The 27,699-nt window shown below is 45.3% G+C and overlaps 2 protein-coding genes and 1 long non-coding RNA gene across 3 annotated transcripts in view; all 3 read left to right on the top strand.

The window, feature by feature from the left end:
• Positions 1-6,953: 6,953 nt before the first annotated feature.
• On the top strand, positions 6,954-10,980 carry LOC120062145 (RDS/peripherin-like protein xRDS35). Its single transcript, XM_039011951.1, has 6 exons — positions 6,954-7,103; positions 8,811-9,053; positions 9,380-9,567; positions 9,979-10,225; positions 10,411-10,572; positions 10,918-10,980. Exons 1-6 carry the CDS (start codon positions 6,954-6,956, stop codon positions 10,978-10,980), a joined length of 1,053 nt encoding a protein of 350 aa, XP_038867879.1.
• A 4,282-nt stretch (positions 10,981-15,262) lies between these two features.
• LOC120062429 lies at positions 15,263-16,959 on the top strand. Its single transcript, XR_005478402.1, has 3 exons — positions 15,263-15,445; positions 16,594-16,742; positions 16,844-16,959. It is a non-coding gene; the product is annotated as an uncharacterized LOC120062429 (long non-coding RNA).
• A 661-nt stretch (positions 16,960-17,620) lies between these two features.
• Positions 17,621-27,699, top strand: part of LOC120062144 (girdin-like) — a 33,697-nt gene continuing 23,618 nt past the window's right edge. Inside the window, exons 1-12 of the mRNA XM_039011950.1 lie at positions 17,621-17,635; positions 18,100-18,169; positions 18,272-18,330; positions 18,511-18,594; positions 18,726-18,866; positions 19,083-19,231; positions 19,485-19,566; positions 19,666-19,824; positions 24,572-24,718; positions 24,948-25,140; positions 25,304-25,434; positions 25,639-25,710. Of these exons, the coding sequence (XP_038867878.1) occupies positions 17,621-17,635; positions 18,100-18,169; positions 18,272-18,330; positions 18,511-18,594; positions 18,726-18,866; positions 19,083-19,231; positions 19,485-19,566; positions 19,666-19,824; positions 24,572-24,718; positions 24,948-25,140; positions 25,304-25,434; positions 25,639-25,710 (1,302 nt within the window). The remainder of the gene's footprint in view (positions 17,636-18,099; positions 18,170-18,271; positions 18,331-18,510; positions 18,595-18,725; positions 18,867-19,082; positions 19,232-19,484; positions 19,567-19,665; positions 19,825-24,571; positions 24,719-24,947; positions 25,141-25,303; positions 25,435-25,638; positions 25,711-27,699) is intronic.

Raw genomic sequence — 27,699 nt, 5'->3', positions numbered from 1 at the left:
GGTCACCAGCATCACCGTGGTAACCATTTCCAAGATGACCAGGAGCAATCCCATAGACGTCACCATCATCATCCTCAGCACCTTCATCATGACGACGAGATGTCGGACCACCACACCACCGTCACCCTCTCCAGAGCATCTTCCTCCTCCCTCTCATCTTCCTCCTCTTCCTCCCCCGACTCTTCCACCGAATGGTCCGGCATTGACGACAAGTTCTCCCTGAAGCACGCCAGCCGGCCGCAGCATACCATGTCCTGCTCCAACATTGCAGGAGGACGACAGTTCCGGGATGATGACAGTGAGCTGCAGGTGTATGCCACGGTCAAACAGGGGCGACTACACGGAGGAGGAAGCCCTGGGACCAACCATCGGGCCCAGGGGAGGGGAGGACAAGAGCCCAGCTACTCCGAGCTCAACCGGGGCCACAGCCGCAGTGAAGAGGGGTTGCTGCAGAATACAGGCACTGACAGAGGGAAAGCACGGACACCACCACACCTGAAGCACGGACCCCTCTACAAGACAGCCAGCCTGGGCCGTAGCCTGGCCTTCAGTGAAGAGGTCCTGGCTGGGCCAAAGAGGGCAGTGTCCTCGATCCAGCTCCCCAGTAAAGGCATCCTGAAAAACAAGGAGGCGCCGCCGGACATCCGCAAGGCCAAGTCCATGGAGGTGCTGTCCCCCCGTGTGGCAGGCAAGACAGCAGGGCCCAAGGGGAAGCAGGATGTGGAGGCTCTGAAGGATGCAGCCAGGCAGAACATGGTGAAGGGAAAGATACAGTTCTCTGCCTTCCTGGATGAGATCACTAAACAGGTCATCAGCCCCGCCCGTCTCAATACTCTGGGGGTCCCTGTCGAGACTGTAGGACCGGGTCCAGCCAAAACCCCAGCTTCCCCCAAATCTCAACTGAAAAGTCAGCCCCAACTTCCCTCGAAAAAGCAGGGAGATGGGCAGGGGGAGGAGAGAGAGACGGTTACTAAACCTAGGAAACTGAGGAATGACTCTGACACACGATCACGGAAAATATCTCTCCCTACAAAGTCTGGGTATGAAAGCAAGAACCACACTCCTCGTCTAGGGAGCCCCCCAACCCGCCACTCCATCCAACCCTACCCGCCCCACCCACCGGCTGGCTATGAAGACCAACCGGCCTCCCTGCCTGACTTCCAGGGTCCTGTCGGTAATAGGCATGGGCGGTATGGCTCCCTTCTTACAGACGGCACTGTCAGCTCCAGCCCTGAGCCCAGCCATCACAAACACCGGAGCTACAAACACCTTGACCAGGGCCACAGGCCTACCCATAGCCCACCTTCATCTCCACACACCCAGCAACCCCAGCTACCCCAGCGAACCCCAATCCGCACACACTCCCCTCCTCCAGTGCCAGTGCCCGAGTCGGAGTCTCCCTCCAGCAAGTCTGACTCATCCCGGAACAGAGACCGAGACACGGCCAGCCCCAGCTCCGAGCAGAGCGACCGCCACAACCGGTCAACCTACCGCTGGCGTCCAAAGCCACACAGGGTGAGTCTAACTGATGTCAACTACAGATGTAGGATCTGAATTTGAGCCAGTTTGCTACAGAAGGAAAATAATCCTGCAGCAACAGGAAATGTGAATTATTATGTGGATTATAATTAATGGACGTTTTTGTAGGGGTTGATACATTTTGCGTTAGGACAAATCAAGTCTGAAATTTCAAACTGGAAATGACAGACTTTAAAAGCTGTTTTAAAACTCAAATACACTAAGTTTGCATTTCTTTCTGTGCAGGAAGATTCTCAGCAACAAAAGAGTGATCAAATTAAGATCTTACATCTTGTATGCCGGTTGAGTCAAGGGGTCTAAATACATACTATAGATAGTAGGTCCTAGCTGTAGACTTAGGTAAATCATGCATTCACGTAAATTAGGATTTGTCCCAAAGTTCTTTAAAGTTATTGAAGTTCAAACCACACAGTCAGTTAGTGTCCTAAACCACAAAGCAGCAGTTATATAAAGAGAACTCAAGCGTCATCCTCTGTCTGTGACGCTTGTCCACAATTAACCACATTAGGTAACAGGTAACCTTTATAGGCAGTGTTGCATTGGGAACAACACGCTACCCAACCCGAGACTGCCTGAGTGCCAGCTAGCACAGAGAGGGCCAGAGTAACCATGCTGTGGCTCTGACTTTATTAACCTCACTGACGCACAATCAATAGCTTTTCCTGGAGCGTATGAACTAAAGTTCAATAATCAATTCCTCTGGCTCTGTTATGTCCCTATCATTCTCTCTGTCCTTTTCATCTCTGTCCAAAAAAACATTCCATTCACTTTATGAAACTTTATTAGGAAGTGAACAAACTGCACTGTACATTGTCAAAGCTTACAATAACAATATCCCTGATGTGTATGGTAATGTGACAAATAATAATCTAAGAAAAAAACTGCAGATGATAACATTACTAGTACAACTAATATAACTGTATTGAAAGTTATTGAATTAGAAAATCATTGACATTTATCTCTAATCGTCTCTTCTCTTCTGCTGTCTCTCTCCATAGGCCTTGACAGGTGACACAGGCGAACTCCAGTGAGTGTGATTTTCTTCCCCTTCTTTCTCCCCTCTCCTCTCTATCAATGCACTCTAAAGAGCCATCCTTTTGATTGTGAAAGATCACTGAATATCGATTCCACTAATGGCTTTCAGAGCTCTCTCACCACCTCTATCAGTAAAGATGGATGAAGAACAAGATGAAGGAGAAATGTGTGTAACAATGGTACAACGCACAGCGTTCAGTCTGGATTAACAAGGCTATGTGAAATGTAACATCTCTAGAAGCTGACCTGAGCTACATCCATAGTATCTAATGTGCTAAAATGGCCTTAGGAAATGTGACTGCGCATTTTTGTAATAAAATTCCATCTCCCATGACCCTCCTGTGTGTAAATAGGGCACTGCAGGAGGAGAATGTTGAGCTGCACCAGAACCTGATGCAAACAGTGGTCTGCATCGAGAGCCTGGAGGCGGAGCTAGCCAGGGCCAGGGAGGAGCTTAGCCACATGAAGGAGAAGTTCAAGAGGTCAGAGCTAATTATAATATGATGATGGCTATAGTGTTACATAGTAACATGATAATATGATGATGGCTATAGTGTTATATAGTGACATGATTAATATGATGAATCTTATAGTGTTACACAATAACATGATTAATATGATGAATCTTATAGTGTTACACAGTAACATGATTAATATGATGACGGCTATAGTGTAAAGTGCGTCAATAGCAACAATAATCATTGTATAATACTGTAGTAACAATGATTGCTCTTGTCCTCGTTTGTCTTTGATGTGATTACAATACATCTGCCACTCCCTTTTCAAGTTACTGTGGGCACCAGGGAAGGCATGCAGCACATCTAGGCATGCCCTTTGTGGTTTACAGAGTAGACTTTATGAAAGTCCCATTCTGTTGAACCTGTGAAATAGCCCTTTTTTGCCCTACATTTTTGTCCTGGAAGGCAAATTCCACTGATCAATAGCTTTGTGTGACTGATTGGTGTGGTTAAATTGAGTGGTTCTCTGCCTGCCATCTGTATGGTCTGATCTACTGTTAGGGTCAGAGGTCAGATGGCCTCATGACCAAGGGCCTAGGGGTGGGTGGGTGCGTGTTATGGTATACAACATGGGCCCAAAATTCATAGCCGTGATGCTGTCTCTCTTTGCTACAGGCTCCAGGACACACACACAGGTACCCAGCACACCAACAGCCTTCTGGGGGAGAAACTGCAAACAGCGGTAAGAATTAGGTCAAACATGACAGACGGAGAGACAAAGACAGAGACGGAGAGAGAGAGAGACACTGAGGTTATCTCATTTAGGGCCAGAACCTGACCAGGTAAAACTGTGGTCCCTGGCCTATAATTCATTTTTTCATATGGTTAAGAAAGACTCCTGCCACTATATAAACTCATACCCCCACCCAGATATAGAAACATGCTCTGAATATCCTTCTCCCTCTCTGTCACCTCTACAACACACAGTGTTGTGTTGACTGATGTCCTCTGCTCTGTTCTGTCCTTGAAGACTGAGAGCACAATTAGTACTACTGTTATACCATCTCTAGAACAAACTGTAGTGAATATGTTGAGTCATGTACTCTCCTCTATCCCTGCAGACTGAGAGCCTTAGCTCTGAGAGGAAGTATATGGTGCAGCGTATCGCCCATCTCAGCACAGAGCTGGAGCAGGCCAACGCCACCATCGCCTCTCTGGAGAACATCAATGTGAGCACAGCACCATCTACTGAGCAATACATGAACCAAAACGCACATTAGCTTTGTTCACATACTGGCAACAGAAAGAGTGGTGGAAAGACAATATGATGATTTTGTATTTGTAAATTTGATAGTGGCCTTACATGAAAAGACATAATCTCCTCAACTCATGTTCAGCTCATGATTTCTTCTACCTCATCTACTGGTTTCTCTATGTCTGTTGTATTGTATGAACTGATAGGATGTCTGTGCTGTCCTCCAGGTTCCCTGTCTGATCAAGGAGCTCATAGAGAAGCACTTTGACTCTGGAGACACTGTCAAGCAGTTCCTGAAGAACTCCTTGAAAACCGGCCAATCCACAAGCGACATCCAATCAACCGTTACAAAACTGGAGCAGAAGCCGTCTGATTGGTCAGGTGCAGGACTCAGGGAGTTTGAGGCGGGTCCACAAAAGGTCACTGCTTTTATGCCCTGGAAGCAGGAGGGGTTTGGGGTGATAGGTCAGACAGGAAATGAGGATTCTCGTCCGATGAGTCCCCCTTTCTCCGTCGCTGACATCAGTATGGCTATCTATAAGAAACTAGCTGCCAGCCAAGCGGCAAGACAGCCCCGGCCTTCCAACTACCAACCTCACACTGACACCCCTCCCAACCCCTACCCTCTGGTGGAGTTGGGTACAGGGGGTGCAGAAGGTGCATGGGAGGAGGGTTACCTTGTGCCTGCTGTCAAGGGGGGCGTTGCAGTTGCAGGGAGAGCAGCTGAGAGTAAGCAGGGTGCTGTTGTTGATGTGTCCTATCTGACGGCCCAGAGGGTTCTGGATGACTTCATGCACCAGCTGACACACCCAGAGGATGGGAGCGGAGGTGGGGAGAGGGGGCACAAGGCCAACGGGGGAGGGGGAACAACTGAAGAGAGGGGGGCGGAGTGAAAGGAACCTATGAATTGCTGTAATTGTAACCTTATATTACATAGGCTAGGATTGTTCAAGATGTGATGGTTTGTTTGTGATGGTTTGGGGCCTGTAGTTCTGCATTTATTCAACATTTTAATGTCACTATACATTTGAGTGATGGCATTGTAAATATTACATTCTGTTTCTTTCCCAAATGTATTGTGGTGCAGTGGTAAAGAAAGTATTAGACTTAAACAATTAATTGACATATATACAGAATATAATTATTAATCCAAATTTGCAATGTGGTACAGTCCCTCCTTTTCCTTATGAAGTGATGCAGAATTTAAAGAGTTTTTTTGTTAATGTCTAGACAGTAAGTAGAATTTTCTATTTTATAACAATGACCGCTATTTTGTAAGCTCCAGTAAGCCAATGAAGTAACCTTCATATCTGAATAACATCGATCCAGCTGCCATTAACGTATTACCCACTGTGTTTTGGGCTATCATGTCACATGAACAAGAGTTTAACCTTTATTTTAAGCCTTTCCAGAAATGAGAATTACACCAACTATGAAAGCAATTGTCTGAGGATGGTGCTGGACCATCTGACATAAAAAGAAAAGGGGACAGTTTGATGAAAAAGCTTTAAATAAAGGTTAAAATCCAGATCTTGTGACATGATTGTCCAAAACACAGGGCCCTACATTAATGCTATGCTGTCCATCCTAATGAACTATCTTAGCTAAAACTGTATAAAGCTGCTGCCCCCTCCCAAGACTGTTGATGTTGTAGATCAATAAAATGACTAATTCTAAAAATGTATGGTTTCTTGATTTGTCTTTCTCCCAAACATTACCCACTTCCTGTGTTAAGCCATCACTCTCCCCCTCCCCCAGTCCCTCAGCCTGTAAGCTTTATCCATCTCTCTCTATCTGCATGTATAAACTATAGCCCTGGCCTTCTCTCAACTCTCTGTGAGTATGTATACCTGTCATAGCCGTCAAATCCAACCTGTTGGTCCAGTGCAGGTTTGCTGATCAGACACTGGCCTGCTTTCCCATTGGTGCTCCTGTTCTAATAGGATCCCAGGGACTATGATTGGGGGATTACCATATCCATACTGTACCCTCGACATTGGCCAGTCCGTGTCCTCCACCATGGGCACAGCAGGAATTTAGGGGTGCACCTTGACCACGCACAGACCACACCAGAGGGGTTCCATCCAAAACAAACGGGGGTTGTCATTGTCAGTAATTGTGTGAAACGAAGGGTCACTGTTGTGGTGCAACCATAACCTGATGATTTAAAGGATCATAGTTTTGCTGTCAAAAAAGGACGTGAATTATCAAATATCTATTAGATTCATTGTTTTCTTGGCCTTCAGTTTTTGTCTCACTAATTCAATTGGATTACTTCAGAGATGTTTTATATTTTCCTTTCTATGTGAAAGCTTTGGATTATCGTCCCAACCCGAACCTGTCCTTCACCATCAGACGGATCTTCCTTCTTATTTCAACCCACAGGAACAACTTACAGGAGATCAACCTGATAATAACTCACCAACGCACCCTGGAAAGGCCAAGCCGTACCCGTCTGTCTAATACAACAACCTTTGCATAACCTACTCCTATGAATCGCAGTAGTCCACCTTCTTTTTCCCCCAGAACTTTCCTTCTTTAAACCTACCGATCTTCTTTCCCCCATCCTTCACCGTTATCTCTCTCTACTTGATTATCCAAACATCTCCTCCCTCTGTCCTCTTCTTTTTCATTCTCTCTTCCTTTGTCCTGTGTTGGTTGTTGCCATGGCGCTGCTGAAGCTGCAGTTCCCCCTGCAGAGGCGTGTGCGTCTGGCCCAGAGTCTGTGGCTGCTGTCCTGGCTGGCTGTGCTGGCTGGGGCCTTCACCTTCTCCCTGGGAGTGTACCTCAAGACCGAGCTGCTCCGCAGGGCAGAGGTACTGGCGAACACTATAACACACACATGCCTGTTCACACATGGCAAATTACACACACACCTTATGTATTTCACACAACACACACGTTTCTGGCACTCGGAAAACACACAGCAGACACACACACAACTGTCCGTCTGTCTGTGTCACTACTGTTCCTGTCGTCTATCCTGGCTGGTTCAATTAAACAATTGCATGATGCAATTGGCTTGAATCTGGACAAGCTTTGTGTGTGGCTGTATTTGTGGGGGTAAAGATGCTTATTGGTGTGTGGCTGTGTGTATATGGGGGTAGTGGTGCTTATTGGTGTGTGGCTGTGTGTATGGGGGGTAGAGGTGCTTATTGGTGTGTGGCTGTGTGTATGGGAGAGTAGAGATGTTTATTGGTGTATGTATGTGGGGGGTAGAGGGGCTTATAGGTGTGTGGCTGTGTGTATGTGGGGGGTAGAGGGGCTTATAGGTGTGTGGCTGTGTGTATGTGGGGGGTAGAGGGGCTTATAGGTGTGTGGCTGTGTGTATGTGGGGGTAGAGGTGCTTATAGGTGTGTGGCTGTGTGTATGTTGGGGGTAGAGGGGTTTATAGATGTGTGGCTGTGTGTATGTGGGGGTAGAGGGGCTTATAGGTGTGTGGCTGTGTATGTGGGGGTAGAGGGGCTTATAGGTGTGTGGCTGTGTGTATGTGGGCGGTAGAGGGGCTTATAGATGTGTAGCTGTGTGTATGTGGGGGCAGAGGGGCTTATAGGTGTGTGGCTGTGTATGTGGGGGTAGAGGGGCTTATAGGTGTGTGGCTGTGTGTATGTGGGCGGTAGAGGGGCTTATAGATGTGTAGCTGTGTGTATGTGGGGGTAGAGGGGCTTATAGGTGTGTGGCTGTGTGTATGTGGGGGGTAGAGGGGTTTATAGATGTGTGGCTGTGTGTATGTGGGGGTAGAGGGGCTTACAGGTGTGTGGCTGTGTGTATGTGGGGGTAAAGGGGCTTATAGGTGTGTGGCTGTGTGCATGTGGGGGTAGAGGTGCTTATAGGTGTGTGGCTGTGTGCATGTGGGGGTAGAGGGGCTTATATGTGTGTGGCTGTGTGTATGTGGGGGTAGAGGTGCTTATAGGTGTGTGGCTGTGTGTATGTGGGGGGTAGAGGTGCTTATAGGTGTGTGGCTGTGTGTATGTGGGGGGTAGAGGGGCTTATAGGTGTGTGGCTGTGTGTATGTGGGGGGTAGAGGGGCTTATAGGTGTGTGGCTGTGTGTATGTGGCTGTGTTCATCACTCATGCTATGTATGGATTATATGAATCAAAAAAGGAAACATTGTTTTCCAGTGCATCCTCCTAGCTTCAATACTCAATGATTTTCTATATGCAATGACCTGGATTTGACAAGTTGTTACTTACTGAAAAAGAACAAGGTCAACATTCCTAAACTCAATAACACCAATACAACAGAAAAAAACCTGACAAAGGAAGTAGTTGGTTGCACTTTACATACAGTGGATATAGTGGAGCAATAGAAGTATTTATGTAGGGTGCTGACTACCATTACTCATATTGCCTTACATGAACGTACATAAATGGAATCATCATCATGGAACGGAACATGCCAGAACATATCTTCTGATGCTTAACGCTGTCATGTAACATATATAGATCATTTCGATGTAGTTTATTACTGTGTTCTAACTGGTATAGTAATGTGATCCTAGATTTGACCTTTGACCCTCCAGGTGATGGATAACACAGAGATCCACGTGGTGCCCAACATTTTGATGCTGGTGGGCTTGATAACCATCGGGATCAACCTGTTTGCTGGGCGGGTGTGTCAGGACTCCCTGGACTCTGCCCGGTTCCCCCCCTGGAAGCCCTTCCTGCTGCCCTGGTATGGCCTGGCCTGGATGGTGTGTGTCTGGTTGCTGTCTGCTGTGGTGCTCAGCTATGCCCTGCAGGGACACCTCGAGGAGTCACTCAAGGTAAGGGCCTCTGGGCTGGGATATTTGATTTGATTTGGATGGAGAACAATGAGACAGTGAATGCAACTGAATAACACTCAGACCCTATCTCAAGTAGTCTTTCTGTGATTCCCCGCATCCTATCTCCTCGCCTGCGTCACATCTGTATTGGAGGACAAGGACAAGGTCCCCCCCCCCCCCACCCAGATCTTCTTCTCCAATGTCTTTTGAGAAGAAGGCGAGGATATAGGAACTGAGGAATCCAGGAAAGATGAATTGAGAACAAGCCTTGGCTCCCATGAGTACTTCCTGATCTCTTTTATGACATAATCTCTGTCCAATCCCAGGTGGGCCTGAGGAACGGTATCCGGTTCTACCGGGACACGGATGTCCCGGGCCGCTGCTTCCAGAAGGAGACCATCGACAGGCTGCAAATGGAACTGCGTTGCTGCGGCAACACCAACTACAGGGACTGGTTCGAGGTTCAGTGGATCAGCAACAGATACCTGGACTTCACCTCTAAAGAAGTCAAGGAGTGAGAGAGAGGGGGATGGAGGGGGGGGGGGAAGAGGGAGAGAGAGAGAGGGGGGTGGAGAGGGAGAGGGGGGGAGAGGGGGATGGAGGAGAGGGAGAGAGAGAGTGGGGTTGGAGAGGGAGAGGGGGGGAGGAGAGGGAGAGAGAGAGGGGGGGTGGAGAGGGAGAGGGGGATGGAGGGGGAGAGGGGGGGAGGAGAGGGAGAGAGAGAGAGAGGGGGGGTGGAGAGGAGAAGTGAAGTTAAGCCCACAAACCACCCTTCTCTGACTTGTCTGAGGTGATGATGACTCACATGGGATTTCTATACATCATGTCTCATAAATGTGTCATCCATCATTAAAGTCAGTGTCATTTATGTAAGGTAACATTTTACAATGGAAACACTCAATCAAACCGTTAATCTCCTCTCCAGTCGTGTGCGTAGCAACGTGGACGGTCGTTACCTGATGGATGGAGTCCCCTTCAGCTGCTGTAACCCCGGCTCCCCTCGGCCCTGTCTCCAGAACCACCTGACTGACAACGCTGCTCACTACAACTATGAGCACCAGAGTGAGGAGCTGAACCTGTACATCCGCGGCTGCAGACAGGCGCTGGTCGACTACTACATGGGCCTCATGAACACCATCGGCCCCGGGATTCTGTCGGTCATCTCCCTGCAGGTATACACATGCACAAACATAGACAAAATATGAACATTGACTCTTGCCCTGTAGTGTGGTGATAGTAGTTTTCAGTGGTGATTTTGTTACCATCAACCTCTGCCCCTGTGATAAGGTGGCAAAATATACATTTTGTAACCACGGCTTTGAGTTTAACCTTGACCCCTGTGACATCATCTCCACAGATGTCAGTGTTGGTGAGTCTGCGGTACCTGCAGACGTCTCTGGACGGTGTGGATCCGGAGAACCCTGAAGCTGACAGCGAGGGCTACATCCTGGCGAAGGGGGTGAAAGAAACCATGATGGACGTCAAGAACACCATGTTCAACCTGCTCCAGTTCGGACAGGTAGTGTACTACAGTACCCACAATGCTCTGTGAAACATACCAGGGGTGTGTTCAGGGACGTGGAACGCTCTAAACGTTGCAGATAGAAGGAGAATGAATAGAGCTGACCTTTTTAAAACGCAAATACACTACTGTGCTAGACAATTCTCAGCAACAAAAGAGTTATTCAAATGAAGATCCTACATCTGTATATGTTCAACACAAAACATTTATATCTTAACAATCTGTAACAATACATCCTCCTGATCAGACCCTGGTTTAGCATGATGTACCACAGTACCCACAATGCCTTGTGTAATAGATTTGAAGATAACCTAATGGTGTCCCGTCTCTTTATCAATACAGGTGGAAGCAGGTGATGAGGCAGAAGCAGGGGAGGACGGTGAGAAGGCAGCCACGTCCAGCTAGATGAAATATAATATATAACCATATATGGGTTTGAGACAGGAAGGGAGGCTTCTTAGTTCTGTGACCTCATGGTGGTCTAGCCTGTGACCAGGCTAATGGTGGGCTAGCTAGAGCTCTGTGTTGGCTTTGACACAGGCACTGAACTTTTTGGCTTGATTTATACTGCAACAATGTACGAGCACTAAAATACATAAGGAATCTTATCTTATCATGCTCTGCACAGACAAGACAAGATCTAACAATGCAGAGGGTTTTTAACCTGACAGAATTTGGAATGATAATCTTTGAGTCAAGAACAAAACATGAAAGTCAAGAAGACACTGGAAGGCACCGAAGAACACACACATTCACAACAGAATTCACACACACATTTTATAAATACTCAAAAAGAATACTCACATACTCGTACACAAGTAAATGAAAACACACACACTTTGAAGTACACTAATGTTCTGATGATCTTTGATTCAGATCTGACTAAATCTAAAGCACACAGTTAACGTAATAATACAAAGACTCACCCTGTGTGAAGAAGGCCTACAGTCAATTGAATACTGAAATGGCTATAGAGTTTGTTAAAGCACTGCTAAGTAACGTGTCAAGATGATGTGAAGTTGGCATCAGGCATTTAATATATTAAAGTTAGTTGCTTTTAATGGATTTGCGGAGTTGAGTCCTTTTGTACTAGATAGATAGATAGACATACAACTGAGTTGGGTTATTTCAGTTCACCCAGGGGTATAGGAGGATGTGTGTGTAATGACAACGTGATGCTAGTGATACTGTAGGTCAGTATGGAGCGGAGTGACTGTACAATGTAATCTGGGTTGCTAGGTATACTCTGACAAATCTCATAACACCTTCGTAATCCAAACATAGCTAATCCATAGACTACTGTTACAGCAGTTCTCTGCACAGCAACATTAACACTGGAGATGGAGTAAAAACATACCTTAACAATGGACAGGGTTTGGAGAAAGTTCACTTCGAAGTGCGATCATGTAAAAAGTTGTAATTACATTTTTCATTATGTTTTGACCAACAACAACACATGTTGGGCGCATTATTAACGCACATATAGCCAACATATTTAAAAAAAAATGTATTTGCTGTTTATTTTGTTCCTTTGTCAAATGGTTCATACACTGTGTTTTACGACAATGTTTACAACATGTCATCCTTTGATAAGTAGAACGTTCATAGATAGTAGCCTACCGACTTTTACACAATATTTCCACCAGGGTTCGCCATTTCATTACACTTGAAAGCGCATCGAACCCCTGTCCTAATGAATTTACCATTTCGAGGCCTACTATTGTACTTGAAATTGGTTACAGTATACCTTGATCAATCTTGATGCATAGGCTACAAGCAGCTGAATAAGTGAATTGTAATAGAAACATTGTAACAAAGGTCTAGGCAAGATAACACAGAGTGCGCACAAAGTAGTCTTACATTTTCCTAACATCTAAATCCACCTACTCATTTGTATTTGAGAGGCTTTGTTTTATGGAAAAATACTCACTGGTAAAGGTGGTGATGACTACGCCGAGTGAGCGTTTAGAAATTCCGGTGTGGCTTTGCAATGTGCTCACCACCAGACTAGTATTCTGCCAGCAGCACAAATTACGTCACGTTTGTGTGGTAATGAAGAACGCTTCAAAAATAAAACACACGCATTTCAAAACATTGCAATCTAGATAACTAATTCAAAACATACAGAATTTTAATAAATTTACACTTTTATTGTGCCAACAAGAAAAGGCAATAATTAATTTATGAAAAAAAAAATAATAATATGGGTTTAATTACTATTATTTTGGGACCAACAATGTTGACACTGGTATGTTGAGAATATTGGGCTGTAGAGAGATATTTTCTACCTGCCTCAGCTAAAGGGGGTGTAAAATACTCAGTAGGGTCTCTACTAACCAAATATGTATAGTTGTGGGAGGGGACTGTGTTGTACATTAAAACAAACTAAAAACGGTTAGTGGACACCAAATTGAGTATTTTCCACCCCACTTTAGCTGAGACGAATTGAAAAGATCTCTACAAGCCTATATGTATCCCATGCACATGTAACGGATGTGAAATGGCTAGCTAGTTAGCGGGTACGCGCTAGTAGCATTTCAATCAGTTACGTCACTTGCTCTGAGACTTAAGTAGTGTTGCCCCTTGCTCTGCAAGGGGCGCGGCTTTTGTGGAGCGATGGGTAACGACGCTTCGTGGGTGTCAGTTGTTGATGTGTGCAGAGGGTCCCTGGTTCGCGCCCGTGTCGGGGCGAGGGGACGGTTTAAAGTTATACTGTTACACACAGTCTAATACAGTGTATTGCATTGGGAGCTATGGAGAGGGTGGAGAACGAAGTGTTGCTGAATATGTACGACACAGTCCCCCTGAAAAACGAACCATTTGGTTAGTAAAGACCCTACTGAGTATTTCACACCCCAGTTTATGAGACAGGTAGTACATGTTTTCTCTACAACCCAATAAGTATCCTGTACAGTTTACTGTACGCAGGTGAATGGAGTGGGTAAGCTGGAGTAAGGAGTCATCAGCGTGCTATATTAAACCCGTTGCCCAGCATAAGAGACCAATTCAAGTTTTGCAGACTTATTGAGTAATTCCAATAACATACAGTGAATTCGGAAAGTATTAAGACCCCTTGACTTTTTCCACATTTTGTTACCTTACAGCCTTATTCTATAATTGATTCAATTGTTTTTCCCCCTCACCAATCTACACACAATATCTCACAATGACAAAGCAAAAAAAGGTTTAGAAATGTTTGCTAATTTATTTAAAAAAAGTAAAACTGAAATATCACATTTACATAAGTTTTCAGACCCTTTACTCAGTACTTTGTTTAAGCACCTTTTGCAGCGATTACAGCCTCGAGTCTTCTTGGGTATGACGCTATAAGCTTGGCACACCTGTATTGGGGAGTTTCTCCCATTCTTCTCTGCAGATCCTCTCAAGCTCTGTCAGGTTGGATGGGGAGTGTTGCTGCACAGCTATTTCAGGTCTCTCCAGAGAAGTTCAATCGGGTTCAAGTCCGGGCTGGGTCACTCAAGGACAGGTTTCATCCAGATGTGACGCTCGGCATTAAGGAAAATAGTTCAATCTTGGTTTCATCAGACCAGAGAATCTTGTTTCTCATGGTCTGAGAGTCTTTTAGGTGCCTTTTGGAAAACTCCAAGCGGGCTGTCATGTGCCTTTTACGGAGGAGTGGCTTCAGTCTGGCCACTCTACCATAAAGGCCTGATTGGTGGAGTGCTGTAGAGATGGTTGTCCTTCTGGAAGATTCTCCCATCTCCACAGAGGAACTCTAGAGCTCTGTCAGAGTGACCATCGGGTTTTTGGTCACCTCCCTGACCAAGGCCCTTCTCCCCCGATTACTCAGTTTGGCCGGGCGGCCAGCTCTAGAAAGAGTCTTGGTGGTTCCAAACTTCTTCCATTTAAGAATGATGGAGCCCACTGTGTTCTTGGGGACCTTCAATGCTGCAGACATTTTTTTGTACTCTTCCCCAGATCTGTGCCTTGACACAATCCTGTCCCAGACCTCTATGGAAAATTGCTTTAACTTTATGGCTTGGTTTTTGCTCTGACATGCACTGTCAACTGTGGGACCTTATATAGACAGGTGTGTGCCTTTACAAATCATGTCCAATCAATTTGATTAACCACAGGTGGATTCCAATCAAGTTGTAGAAACATCTCAAGGATGATCAATGGAAACAGGATGCACCTGAGCTCAATTTTGAGTCTCATAGCAAAGGGTCTGAATACTTATGTATTCTGTTTTTGCTTTGTCATTATGGGGTATTGTGTGTAGATTGCTGAGGAAATTTTTTGCGGATCCATTTTAGAATAAGGCTGTAACGTAACAAAATGTTGAAAAAGTCAAGAGGGGCTGAATAATTCCCAAAGCACTGTATATTTGTAATTTATTGAAAGTATATTCATTTAAATATAGCCTATGCATACCACTATTTGTGTAAACTTTCAAAATAAATTCTGTCAGAAATAATTCAATTTAAAAATGGGAAAATGTCAAATTATCTATATATTTTTTAAAAGGTGGTTGCAGTGCTGTGAAAAAACGTTCTACGGCACTAGATATTCCCAAAGTTTAGCATGTCTTTGCAGGGTGACTCTTATTTTTTAAAATAAATATGCAATCGTGCCAGCTTTAATGTCCTGCTGCTAGGAGAACGGTAATCACCACCAGCACTAACTGCAAAAGTGAGATAGAGGAAGAAAGAGGAGAAGAGGGGAACAGAAATGTCAAACCACTTGATTTAACGCAAGATGGATTCTCTTTTTCACTTTTTAGTAAAATTGCTTTAATGTAGGATATATTTTATTTATATTTTTATAGAAGTTTGTAAATTCTTTATGCGACACCATGGACATAATGGCCTTTCTAGAAGAATTCATGGAAAGTGCATTGGTGACTTGGGTATGTTTGTAAGCTTATTTAAATCACTTTAAGATTCTACAGTAGTAGGCCTAGATATACATGATGATGAATAGTCTTTAATAAAACATAAAAACACAGCCTATTGCTGTTGTTTTGCTTTTATGGAGTATCAACACATTCAAATCCTGTACATAAAATCCGCATGAGATTATGCCATTTTATGAATCATTTATTGCTCTTTATTTACAGGAGTTATAACAAACATGATTGAGTTGAACTTGAATCAGATGCAAATGCTTGTCAACACGTTTGTCACATGAAAAGGACAGCAAACAACACTTAGTTCTCTAACTTCTCCTTTTCACAGCTTCCTCTACCCTGGCTCTTAGAATTTCTCTTGTTATTTTTCCTCATAGCTGTCACTTCCTCTACCCTGGCTCTTAGAATTTCTCTTGTTATTTTTCCTTATAGCTGTCACTTCCTCTACCCTGGCTCTTAGAATGTTTCTTGTTGTTTTTCCTCATAGCTGTCACTTCCTATACCCTGGCTCTTAGAATGTCTCTTGTTGTTTTTCCTTATAGCTGTCACTTCCTATACCCTGGCTCTTAGAATGTCTCTTGTTATTTTTCCTTATAGCTGTCACTTCCTATACCCTGGCTCTTAGAATGTCTCTTGTTGTTTTTCCTTATAGCTGTCACTTCCTATACCCTGGCTCTTAGAATGTCTCTTGTTGTTTTTCCTTATAGCTGTCACTTCCTATACCCTGGCTCTTAGAATGTCTCTTGTTGTTTATCCGTATAGCAGTCACTTCCTATTCCCTTTCCTGTTTTTTTCTCAGTAAAATATGACCATCTCTGCTTTCAATGATCTACACTACAGATTCTAGATAACAGTTTTCTCTGTTAGCAGCGAAACCCCCTTATTTATTTTATTGAACCTTTATTTAACTAGGCAAGTCAGTTAAGAACAAATTCTTATTTAGAATGACGGCCTACCCCGGCCAAACCCTAATCCGGCATGGTTCACATTGAAAGGTAATTTAAGATTGAGCCAATGTATGCAGCGTATACCGTGAATGCAGTATCCGCGATTGCGGGAACATGCCCTTAATTGTCCATCGCGCTATAAAGTGGATCTTCAGCTCTACGGATTGAATTGAGCTCTTAATAGGATCCACCCTCCCTCAGGTACAGCTCTTTGATGGTGTAGTGGACAGGGAGGACAACGTCATGCTCTACAACCAGTACATGGACGTGAACTACAAGTCCCAGAATTCCCATGACCGCTACCTGAGGCTGACCAATGGGATCTTTCTCAACGAGGTCATGAGGATCATGTAAGTTCACACCTTTGCAGAGGCTTCAAATGTTATGGCTAAAGGAATGTGTACTGAAGGATTCAATTAAATACATTTATTTTTACTTTACCCAATCAAAGGTATTATAGCTGGTGAAATACTGGGTTGCAGGTGAGCCCTCACCTCTCTGCCAAGAGGTGCCTTTCACCTCCGTCTGTCTGTCTGTCTGTCTGTCTGTCTGTCTGTCTGTCTGTCTGTCTGTCTGTCTGTCTGTCTGTCTGTCTGTCTGTCTGTCTGTCTGTCTGTCTGTCTGTCTGTCTGTCTGTCTGTCTGTCTGTCTCCTGGTCTGTCTGTCTGTCTACTGATCTGTCTGTTTGTCTCCTGGTCTGTCTGTCTGTCTGTCTGTCTACTGATATGTCTGTTTGTCTCCTTGTCTGTCTGTCTCCTGATCTGTCTGTTTGTCTCCTTGTCTGTCTCCTGGTCTATCTGTTTGTCTCCTTGTCTGTCTGTCTGTCTGTCTGTCTGTCTGTCTGTCTGTCTGTCTGTCTGTCTGTCTGTCTGTCTGTCTGTCTGTCTGTCTGTCTGTCATTCCCAGAGACCCCAACCCCAAGCTGGAGCATTTGTACCGCAGTGGAAGAGACGAACAGATTCTCAGAGTCCAGAACTTCTCCATCCTCAACCGACACCTCAGGGCCTTCTACCAGGTGTTTGTGTTGTGTTTGATACACTGATGTCTTAGTCAGAGCAATTTACTGTACAAGGTCCAGACTTAAGCCGAGGGAGACATCCAGTCAAATCTCTCTGAGAAATTAACTCAAGTCCGATACAATGCATTAAACACACAAAAACATGAGTCTTCGCTGTTTCAGTTCCTGCTTTTTTATAAGTCATTCAAACCCTCTGAACAGTTGATCATCATGGGAGGGACACCAGTGAGTTTCAAGGAATATTCAGGGAATATTCAGAAATATTTTCGATACAATTTATTGATAGGACTGTTTGTCAGGACAACAATTCCGTCATGTCTGGTGGTCCTACAATGTAATTTTATTTCTTGTGGTTTCACTTTTTGCTTTGTATTGTGGAACCTTAAAACACCATCAGCATGTGGTCACTCTACAGCATAATTTCTCTCTACCAGTGCTTGTGTCTGAGAACCAAATATAGCCATTGTGCTACGTAGAACAGACGTGAACAAGTAGCCCTACTTTCCCCACTAACGTCGTCTGTGTTTGTATTTTAATCTGAACTGGCCAACAGGATGCTAGTGGAAGGTTTTGTAATTTCAATGTTGATTTGAGTATCAACTGCAATGTGGTTAGGGAAATTACAATCAATCAATATTTGTATCCCTTCAAGCTCTCTCTTTGCTCAAACCCTGTGATTTTGTCTATAGGATGATCTACAGCAGCTGATTCTGATGCCTCTTCCAAACACTGCCATTTTGGGGCAAGACCCCCTAACAGGTAAAAAGAGCCAGTTAAAAGTACAGTATCTCTGATTGGCCTTCTATGTTGTCTATGAGAGTGTGATGGGAACAAGATAGTCATACGAGCTGTAACTTGCAGAGGCAGCAGTGGAGGAGTTGAGGAGATTGCTACTGCTTTTACTGGGATGTGCGATACAGGTGATGTCTCTCTCTCTCTCTCTCTCTCTCTCTCTCTCTCTCTCTCTCTCTCTCAGACAGATTTCTAGGCTCAAGGCACACACACACACACACACACACACACACACACACACACACACACACACACTGCAATTGTAACTTTACCAACCTTACTGACTACTCATTGTTGGTCATCAACAGTGTGAGAGGAAGGAAACATTCATACAGCAAATCCAGTCGCTGGACATCGAGACTCAAACTGCCATTGCCAACTGTATCCAGGAGGTCGGTTCAGTTCCCTACTCATCTACCCATATTCACCATTAACGTTCACCACAAGTCAGCCATTTTGTCCCGGAATGCTCAGTCAAATACCGTTATTACCATAGAGAGGTAAGAAACTGTTGTTCCTGCAGGTGACCCAGGACCCCAGAGCTGTGCTGCCGCTGCAGTGGGAGGAGCTGGGAGGGCTGGAGGAGGTGGAGCTACAGGTGCTGTTTGGCTCCATGGCCAGACAGATCCAAGGCCTGCTGGCACAGAGAGACACACACCTGGAGGTACACACACATACTCACAAATAATGTCCAGAACAACAGAAGAGGAATTTAATTACAAAACCAGGCCATTCAGCCATTCAGCCTCTTATAGGAGAGTGTATTCAAACTTGATTTAAAAAGCTCTAAGGGTTTCTTACACTCACAGATTCACACAGAATCCTGATTTCATCACCTACCTGTCACCTCTTGCTGTCCCCCCCCCCCCCCCCCCTTCAGAGGATAGCAGAGTTGTGTTGGACGAGCGAGGTCCAGCAGGCTGAGCCTCTCATGGCGCCCCCAGGTGGTCACACTGAGGAGCTGCCCCAGAGTCTGGCTGTCCAGCTAGCAGACAGCAGGGCCAAACTACGATGCCTCAAACAAGAACTGTAAGACGTGTGTGTGTGTGTGTATGCTTGTGTGTGAGACGTTCATGTCCTTGCGTTCATCAAAAAGGTTTTAAGTTAGAGGAAGACTTTTCTTTGAGAGATGTCTGGTAACTGTCATCCATTTCTAGGGAAGACAAAGGCAAGTTTGTGTGTGTGTGTTAAAGGTTTTTAAATTGGAAGAGGATTATTTTGTAAGAGGTCTCTGTAGTTTAGTAGCATAATACTATTGAAATAATGACATCTGTTTCTATAGGGAAGACAAAGGAGATCAACTATTGGATTACAAGCAGGAAGTTCAAACTATGGAGGAGCAGTTGAAGAAACTTCAGAAAGAGGTCAGATTTTCTGTAGCAGCACTACCAGTAACTGTACCGGAACTTTACACTACTTTTGTCCTCCTCTGAACTCACCTCCATCTTGTGTGTGTTGGGCAGAACCGCAGTCTTCAGGGTGAGGTGCGGGGAATGCGAGCGTTGCGTGACGAGCTGGACTGTCTTCGTGACCGTGCAGGCAGAGCCGAGCAGCTGCAGACAGAGCTACAGAGCTGCACTCATAGACTACGCAGCCTGGAAGTCACTCGCACACAACTGAAGGTATCTCCACCTATACACCACACACTGTTTAGTACACAGAGACACTACTGAAGGTATCTCCACCTATACACCACACACTGTTTAGTACACAGAGACACTACTGAAGGTATCTCCACCTATACACCACACACTGTTTAGTACACAGAGACACAACTGAAGGTATCTCCACCTATACACCACACACTGTTTAGTACACAGAGACACTACTGAAGGTATCTCCACCTATACACCACACACTGTTTAGTACACAGAGACACTACTGAAGGTATCTCCACCTATACACCACACACTGTTTAGTACACAGAGACACTACTGAAGGTATCTCCACCTATACACCACACACTGTTTAGTACACAGAGACACTACTGAAGGTATCTCCACCTATACACCACACACTGTTTAGTACACAGAGACACAACTGAAGGTATCTCCACCTATACACCACACACTGTTTAGTACACAGAGACACAACTGAAGGTATCTCCACCTATACACCACACACTGTTTAGTACACAGAGACACTACTGAAGGTATCTCCACCTATACACCACACACTGTTTAGTACACAGAGACACAACTGAAGGTATCTCCACCTATACACCACACACTGTTTAGTACACAGAGACACAACTGAAGGTATCTCCACCTATACACCACACACTGTTTAGTACACAGAGACACTACTGAAGGTATCTCCACCTATACACCACACACTGTTTAGTACACAGAGACACTACTGAAGGTATCTCCACCTATACACTACACACTGTTTAGTACACAGAGACACTACTGAAGGTATCGCCACCAATACACCACACACTGTTGACAGACACAATTGAAGGTACCAAACCACACCAACTCTACTGTCAACTGTAGCCACACAGCTGATTGTTGGCCCATTCCAAAAACAATCCTTAGCCCCTTCCCAAGCTACTTCCCCTCTGTGTTTGCAGATGGGCTTACAGTAGGTGAGCTCCCTCAATATTGATGACACTGTTGCAGTTTCTACATGTAGTATAGGTGCTAGTGGGGCTGTGGCGGTCATGACATTTTGTCAGCTGGTTATTGTCATGCAAAAGTCTGCTGGTCTCACGGTAATTAACGGTTAATTAACACAAACATGTTAAGCATCTCCAGGCCTCCATACAAGCTGCTGATGCATGCCTTTGGAACATCTACATTTTAAAAAGTATAATTAATCAATTTAATATACACCATGCCAATAAATCCATGATTTATTTTATTCGGGTCTAAAGAAACATTATGATGTGATGAAAATGTATTTCAGAAGAACAGAATAAGAGTTGGCCTACTGTCTGCCTATGTTATCTGGCTATGCGCCATGCCATAGGCTGTAGGCTTGTTCATTTAGCTGACAAGATATGCTTACAAGTCCCATGCCATTATTTTATATTATATGATTCTTATAGTAAGAAGAATAAAATTGAACTTAGCTGAATAAAATAGAAAGGATATTATTCTGGAATGAGAGTGCATATGAAGTGGCTATGTTGAGCATAAAAGTGATCATTTGAAACAGCCCTTTAATGCGAGATGTAGAACTATTTGGCAACTTCAGTTGTGAATGAAACACATCTTAGAATGTCTTAGAAATCAAAACATATATGGGCTGCATGATGCCACTATAGACTGTTGATGATTTGAGAAAGTCGCAAAAACAACTTGGGCTCTGTTCCTTACACAGATGTTTTCTCATCAAGTGATCATATTTTCACCCATCAGACTCTTCTCAATTAAATCTAGTTATCAATTAGGTAGGATTCGTAGGAACAGGGGAAGGGGGAAAAATACGTTATCTGTATGCACTCGAGTAGGGAATGCACTTTCCCGCTGGTCCATTTTGTAGGATACTTCGGTTTTATATCCGAGCTGTGCTTAATATGAGCAGTTGAGAAATAAATACAAAGACTTATTTCACTCCACGCATCAACCACAGTTTGAGGAGCATGCTCTCGCTGCCGACAGGTGATATTCCTGTTTGAGGAGCATGCTCTCGCTGCCCGACAGGTGATATTCCTGTTTGAGGAGCATGCTCTCGCTGCCCGACAGGTGATATTCCTGTTTGAGGAGCATGCTCTCGCTGCCGACAGGTGATATTCCTGTTTGAGGAGCATGCTCTCGCTGCCCGACAGGTGATATATAAATTCACTAATTGTAGGCTAACAGTAAACCGCCCTGCACAATCAATGAACCAACAGTATCGCCTAGGGCTATACATTCTCTCCCAGACTCATGAATATGCATTTTGGAGCGTAGCATAAGGTAACCAGTCCATCCAGTATGCATAACAATACAGTCCACACTCAAAGACCATTATATAGTATAGGCTAGACAAACTATGTACTAAAGACATATTAAAGACATATTAACGTTTTGTTTTATGTTTTTCTGCCATGGGTAATATGCGGTAGGCTATGTATTGTAGCAATTTAATTAAGTAATTTTTTTCGGGCTTGGGATCATAACCTTATGCATATGCATGAGCTCTAATATGTATATGGGTGTTTTGAATGAATCATCACCTTATAAAGTGCTGTCCATTTCGTTGTGTTAGTCTTTGAAACAACATCCACAACAACCATGTTTTCCACTCAGTTTAACCTGTTGTTAAACTTCTTTCTTCACATTGATCAATCACAGTGAGGTGAGTTTTAAAAGTATGAAACTGTTTGGATACGTGTTTGATGTGATTTTCAACTGTATTTGCATTGATGTCATAGTAGTTGGAGGGACAATAGAGCCATGAGTACCAGGCCATTAGGACCTGATGGAGGGACAATAGAGCCCTGAGTACCAGACCATTAGGACCTGATGGAGGGACAATAGAGCCATGAATACCAGGCCATTAGGACCTGATGGAGGGACAATAGAGCCTTGAGTACCAGGCCATTAGGACCTGATGGAGGGACAATAGAGCCCCGAGTACCAGGCCATTAGGACCTGATGGTGGGACAATAGAGCCTTGAGTACCAGGCCATTAGGACCTGATGGAGGGACAATAGAGCCCCGAGTACCAGGCCATTAGGACCTGATGGAGGGACAATAGAGCCTTGAGTACCAGGCCATTAGGACCTGATGGAGGGACAATAGAGCCTTGAGTACCAGGCCATTAGGACCTGATGGAGGGACAATAGAGCCATGAGTACCAGGCCATTAGGACCTGATGGAGGGACAATAGAGCCTTGAGTACCAGGCCATTAGGACCTGATGGAGGGACAATAGAGCCATGAGTACCAGGCCATTAGGACCTGATGGAGGGACAATAGAGCCATGAATACCAGGCCATTAGGACCTGATGGAGGGACAATAGAGACCCGAGTACCAGGCCAATAGGACCTGATGGAGGGACAATAGAGCCTTGAGTACCAGGCCATTAGGACCTGATGGAGGGACAATAGCGCCATGAGTACCAGGCCATTAGGACCTGATTGAGGGACAATCGAGCCTTGAGTACCAGGCCATTAGGACCTGATGGAGGGACAATAGAGCCTTGAGTACCAGGCCATTAGGACCTGATGGAGGGACAATAGAGCCATGAATACCAGGCCATTAGGACCTGATGGAGGGACAATAGAGCCATGAATACCAGGCCATTAGGACCTGATGGAGGGACAATAGAGACCCGAGTACCAGGCCAATAGGACCTGATGGAGGGACAATAGAGCCTTGAGTACCAGGCCATTAGGACCTGATGGAGGGACAATAGAGCCATGAGTACCAGGCCATTAGGACCTGATTGAGGGACAATCGAGCCTTGAGTACCAGGCCATTAGGACCTGATGGAGGGACAATAGAGCCATGAGTACCAGGCCATTAGGACCTGATGGAGGGACAATAGAGCCCCGAGTACCAGGCCATTAGGACCTGATGGAGGGACAATAGAGCCTTGAGTACCAGGCCATTAGGACCTGATGGAGGGACAATAGAGCCATGAGTACCAGGCCATTAGGACCTGATGGAGGGACAATAGAGCCTTGAGTACCAGGCCATTAGGACCTGATGGAGGGACAATAGCGCCATGAGTACCAGGCCATTAGGACCTGATGGAGGGACAATAGAGCCTTGAGTACCAGGCCATTAGGACCTGATGGAGGGACAATAGAGCCATGAGTACCAGGCCATTAGGACCTGATGGAGGGACAATAGAGCCATGAATACCAGGCCATTAGGACCTGATGAAGGGACAATAGAGCCTTGAGTACCAGGCCATTAGGACCTGATGGAGGGACAATAGAGCCCTGAATACCAGGCCGTTAGGACCTGATGGAGGGACAATAGAGCTCTGAATACCAGGCCGTTAGGACCTGATGGAGGGACAATAGAGCTCTGAATAGCAGGCTATTAGGACCTGATGGAAGGACAATGGAGTGCTGAGTACCAGGCCGTTAGGACCTGATTGTCCCCTCTCTACAATATGTCTCTCTCTGTCTCTATCCCTTGTCTTTCTTTGTGTCTCTGTCTTTGTCTCTCTCTCTGTCTCTGTTCCTGTCTCTGTCTCTATCCCCTATCCATGTCCTTGTCTCTCTCTGTCTCTATCCCATGTCTTTCTTTGTGTCTCTGTCTTTGTATCTCTCTCTCTGTCTCTATCCCATGTCTTTCTTTGTGTCTCTGTCTTTGTATCTCTCGCTCTGTCTCTATCCCCTGTCTTTCTTTGTGTCTCTGTCCTTGTCTCTCTCTGTCTCTTTCTGTGTCTCTGTCCCCTGTCTCTGTGTGGAACCCCCTGTAGGAGCAGCAGCAGCTGTGTGTGGCGCTACAGGAGACCCGAGTCCTGCTGGAGGAGCAGCTGGCAGACACACGGCAACGCTGCTCCAGCCTACGGGAGCTGGAGAGGGACAATCTGCTGCTGCGACAGAGACTCATAGATCTGGAAGGGGTAGGTAATGATGGTAATGTGTATGTGGTAATGTGTGTTAACCAAACATGTTTGTGAATCACAAGTAAGGAATTTGGCATCTGCTGCTTGGGCTCACATAGACATTTTCCCTAATTTGCTGGTGTGTGTGTGTGTGTGTGTGTGTGTGTGTGTGTGTGTGTGTGTGTGTGTGTGTGTGTGTGTGTGTGTGTGTGTGTGTGTGTGTGTGTGTGTGTGTGTGTGTGTGTAGGAGCAGGACACTGAGCGGCAGAGGGTCGATGAGCTGTTAGAGATGAACATGGGCCTGGAGGCGGAGCTTAGACAGGTGCTTAGACATAACAACAACAATACAGGCATGATGACAGCGGCTCGACATTTCCACCAATCAGAGGTGGAGTCTGACGAGGAGGCTGGGCTAAGAGAGGAGCTAAGAGAAGATATTGGTCAGTCAGTCTGCCTATCTGTTGTGTGTCTTTTCAGTTAAATTGTTTGATTATTGTCAACTACCCCTCCTCTCTAATTCAAATTCAAATAAGATTTAATGGCATGAATGGGTACCACTGTTGCCAAAGCAATGCAATTATATATCCCCCCCCCCCCCGTCAGATCCGAAGCCTCTGAGTGTGGAGGTGGGTGAGGCGTCGTCACTGAGACTTCTGGGAGCTGAAAATGAGAATGCCGAGCTGAGGAGGCGTCTGGAGGACCTGCTCTCTGAACAGGAGGTCAGGGGTCAGAGGGTAAGTGTCAATCAATCAATCAAAATAGAATGAGTCTAGAGTAAACCTCCAGCGAGCAGGCAAAGGCAACAGTAGCAAGGAAAATTAACCTTGAGAAGAATGAGACTCTACACAGGGAACCTTTTGGCTTGCCAAGTACATGTATTAGTGTCCAGGCTAAGGGTACTGCTATTGGAGGATCCAACTGTCTGCTATATTTTGCAGCAAGCTGATTTGCCGGAGGTGAGGGAGGAGCTGGCCTGTCTGGAGGCAGAACATCAGAATACACTAAGAGAGGTGAGCTGATGTGACCGACTGGGTTTGGACAAGTCTGTGTTAACCCTCTGAGCTAAAGCCTAGGAGGCAAACAAAAGTCTTCAGGTCTAAGAGAACGTTACTCATCATGGGGGTGTGGTTCACTAAACCGCTACACTGACATGTATCTAGATGTGACCTCACTGTGTCGTCTGACATGTATCTAGATGTGACCTCATTGTGTCATCTGACATGTATCTAGATGTGACCTCACTGTGTCGTCTGACATGTATCTAGATGTGGCCTCACTGTGTCATCTGACATGTATCTAGATGTGGCCTCGCTGTGTCATCTGACATGTATCTAGATGTGGCCTCACTGTGGTCTGACATGTATCTAGTTTCAACCACACTGTGGTCTGACATGTATCTAGATGTAACCTCACTGTGTCGTCTGACATGTATCTAGATGTGGCCTCACTGTGGTCTGACATGTATCTAGTTTCAACCACACTGTGGTCTGACATGTATCTAGATGTGGCCTCACTGTGGTCTGACATGTATCTAGTTTCAACCTCACTGTGGTCTGACATGTATCTAGATGTGGCCTCACTGTGGTCTGACATGTATCTAGTTTCAACCTCACTGTGGTCTGACATGTATCTAGATGTGGCCTCACTGTGGTCTGACATGTATCTAGTTTCAACCTCACTGTGGTCTGACATGTATCTAGTTTCAACCACACTGTGGTCTGACATGTATCTAGATGTGGCCTCACTGTGGTCTGATATGTATCTAGTTTCAACCTCACTGTGGTCTGACATGTATCTAGATGTAACCTCACTGTGTCGTCTGACATGTATCTAGATGTGGCCTCACTGTGGTCTGACATGTATCTAGTTTCAACCTCACTGTGGTCTGACATGTATCTAGATGTAACCTCACTGTGTCGTCTGACATGTATCTAGATGTGGCCTCACTGTGTCATCTGACATGTATCTAGATGTAACCTCACTGTGGTCTGACATGTATCTAGTTTCAACCTCACTGTGGTCTGACATGTATCTAGATGTGGCCTCACTGTGGTCTGACATGTATCTAGATGTGGCCTCACTGTGGTCTGACATGTATCTAGATGTGGCCTCACTGTGGTCTGACATGTATCTAGATGTGGCCTCACTGTGGTCTGACATGTATCTAGATGTGGCCTCACAGTGGTCTGACATGTATCTAGGTGTGGCCTCACTGTGGTCTGACATGTATCTAGATGTGGCCTCACTGTGGTCTGACATGTATCTAGATGTGGCCTCACTGTGTGGTCTGACATGTATCTAGATGTGGCCTCACTGTGTGGTCTGACATGTATCTAGATGTGGCCTCACTGTGGTCTGACATGTATCTAGATGTGGCCTCACTGTGGTCTGACATGTATCTAGTTTCAACCTCACTGTGGTCTGACATGTATCTAGATGTGGCCTCACAGTGGTCTGACATGTATCTAGGTGTGGCCTCACTGTGGTCTGACATGTATCTAGATGTGGCCTCACTGTGGTCTGACATGTATCTAGATGTGGCCTCACTGTGTGGTCTGACATGTATCTAGATGTGGCCTCACTGTGTGGTCTGACATGTATCTAGATGTGGCCTCACTGTGGTCTGACATGTATCTAGATGTGGCCTCACTGTGGTCTGACATGTATCTAGTTTCAACCTCACTGTGGTCTGACATGTATCTAGATGTGGCCTCACTGTGGTCTGACATGTATCTAGTTTCAACCACACTGTGGTCTGACATGTATCTAGATGTGGCCTCACTGTGTCGTCTGACATGTATCTAGATGTGACCTCACTGTGTCGTCTGACATGTATCTAGATGTGACCTCACTGTGTCGTCTGACATGTATCTAGTTTCAACCTCACTGTGTCGTCTGACATGTATCTAGATGTGGCCTCACTGTGTCGTCTGACATGTATCTAGATGTGGCCTCACTGTGGTCTGACATGTATCTAGTTTCAACCTCACTGTGTCGTC

This window comes from Salvelinus namaycush, chromosome 17 (assembly GCF_016432855.1).
Source record: "Salvelinus namaycush isolate Seneca chromosome 17, SaNama_1.0, whole genome shotgun sequence".
NCBI classification, from domain to species: domain Eukaryota; kingdom Metazoa; phylum Chordata; class Actinopteri; order Salmoniformes; family Salmonidae; genus Salvelinus; species Salvelinus namaycush.
This window is presented reverse-complemented; position numbering and strand designations above follow the sequence as displayed.

Excerpts from the sequence above, each read along its gene's own strand:
- LOC120062145 (XM_039011951.1), top strand. The coding sequence starts at position 6,954 with ATGGCGCTGCTGAAGCTGCAGTTCCCCCTGCAGAGGCGTGTGCGTCTG. Across the intron at positions 9,054-9,379 it reads ACCTCGAGGAGTCACTCAAG|GTGGGCCTGAGGAACGGTAT; the intron begins GTAAGGGCCTCT and ends GTCCAATCCCAG. Across the intron at positions 10,226-10,410 it reads TGTCGGTCATCTCCCTGCAG|ATGTCAGTGTTGGTGAGTCT; the intron begins GTATACACATGC and ends TCATCTCCACAG.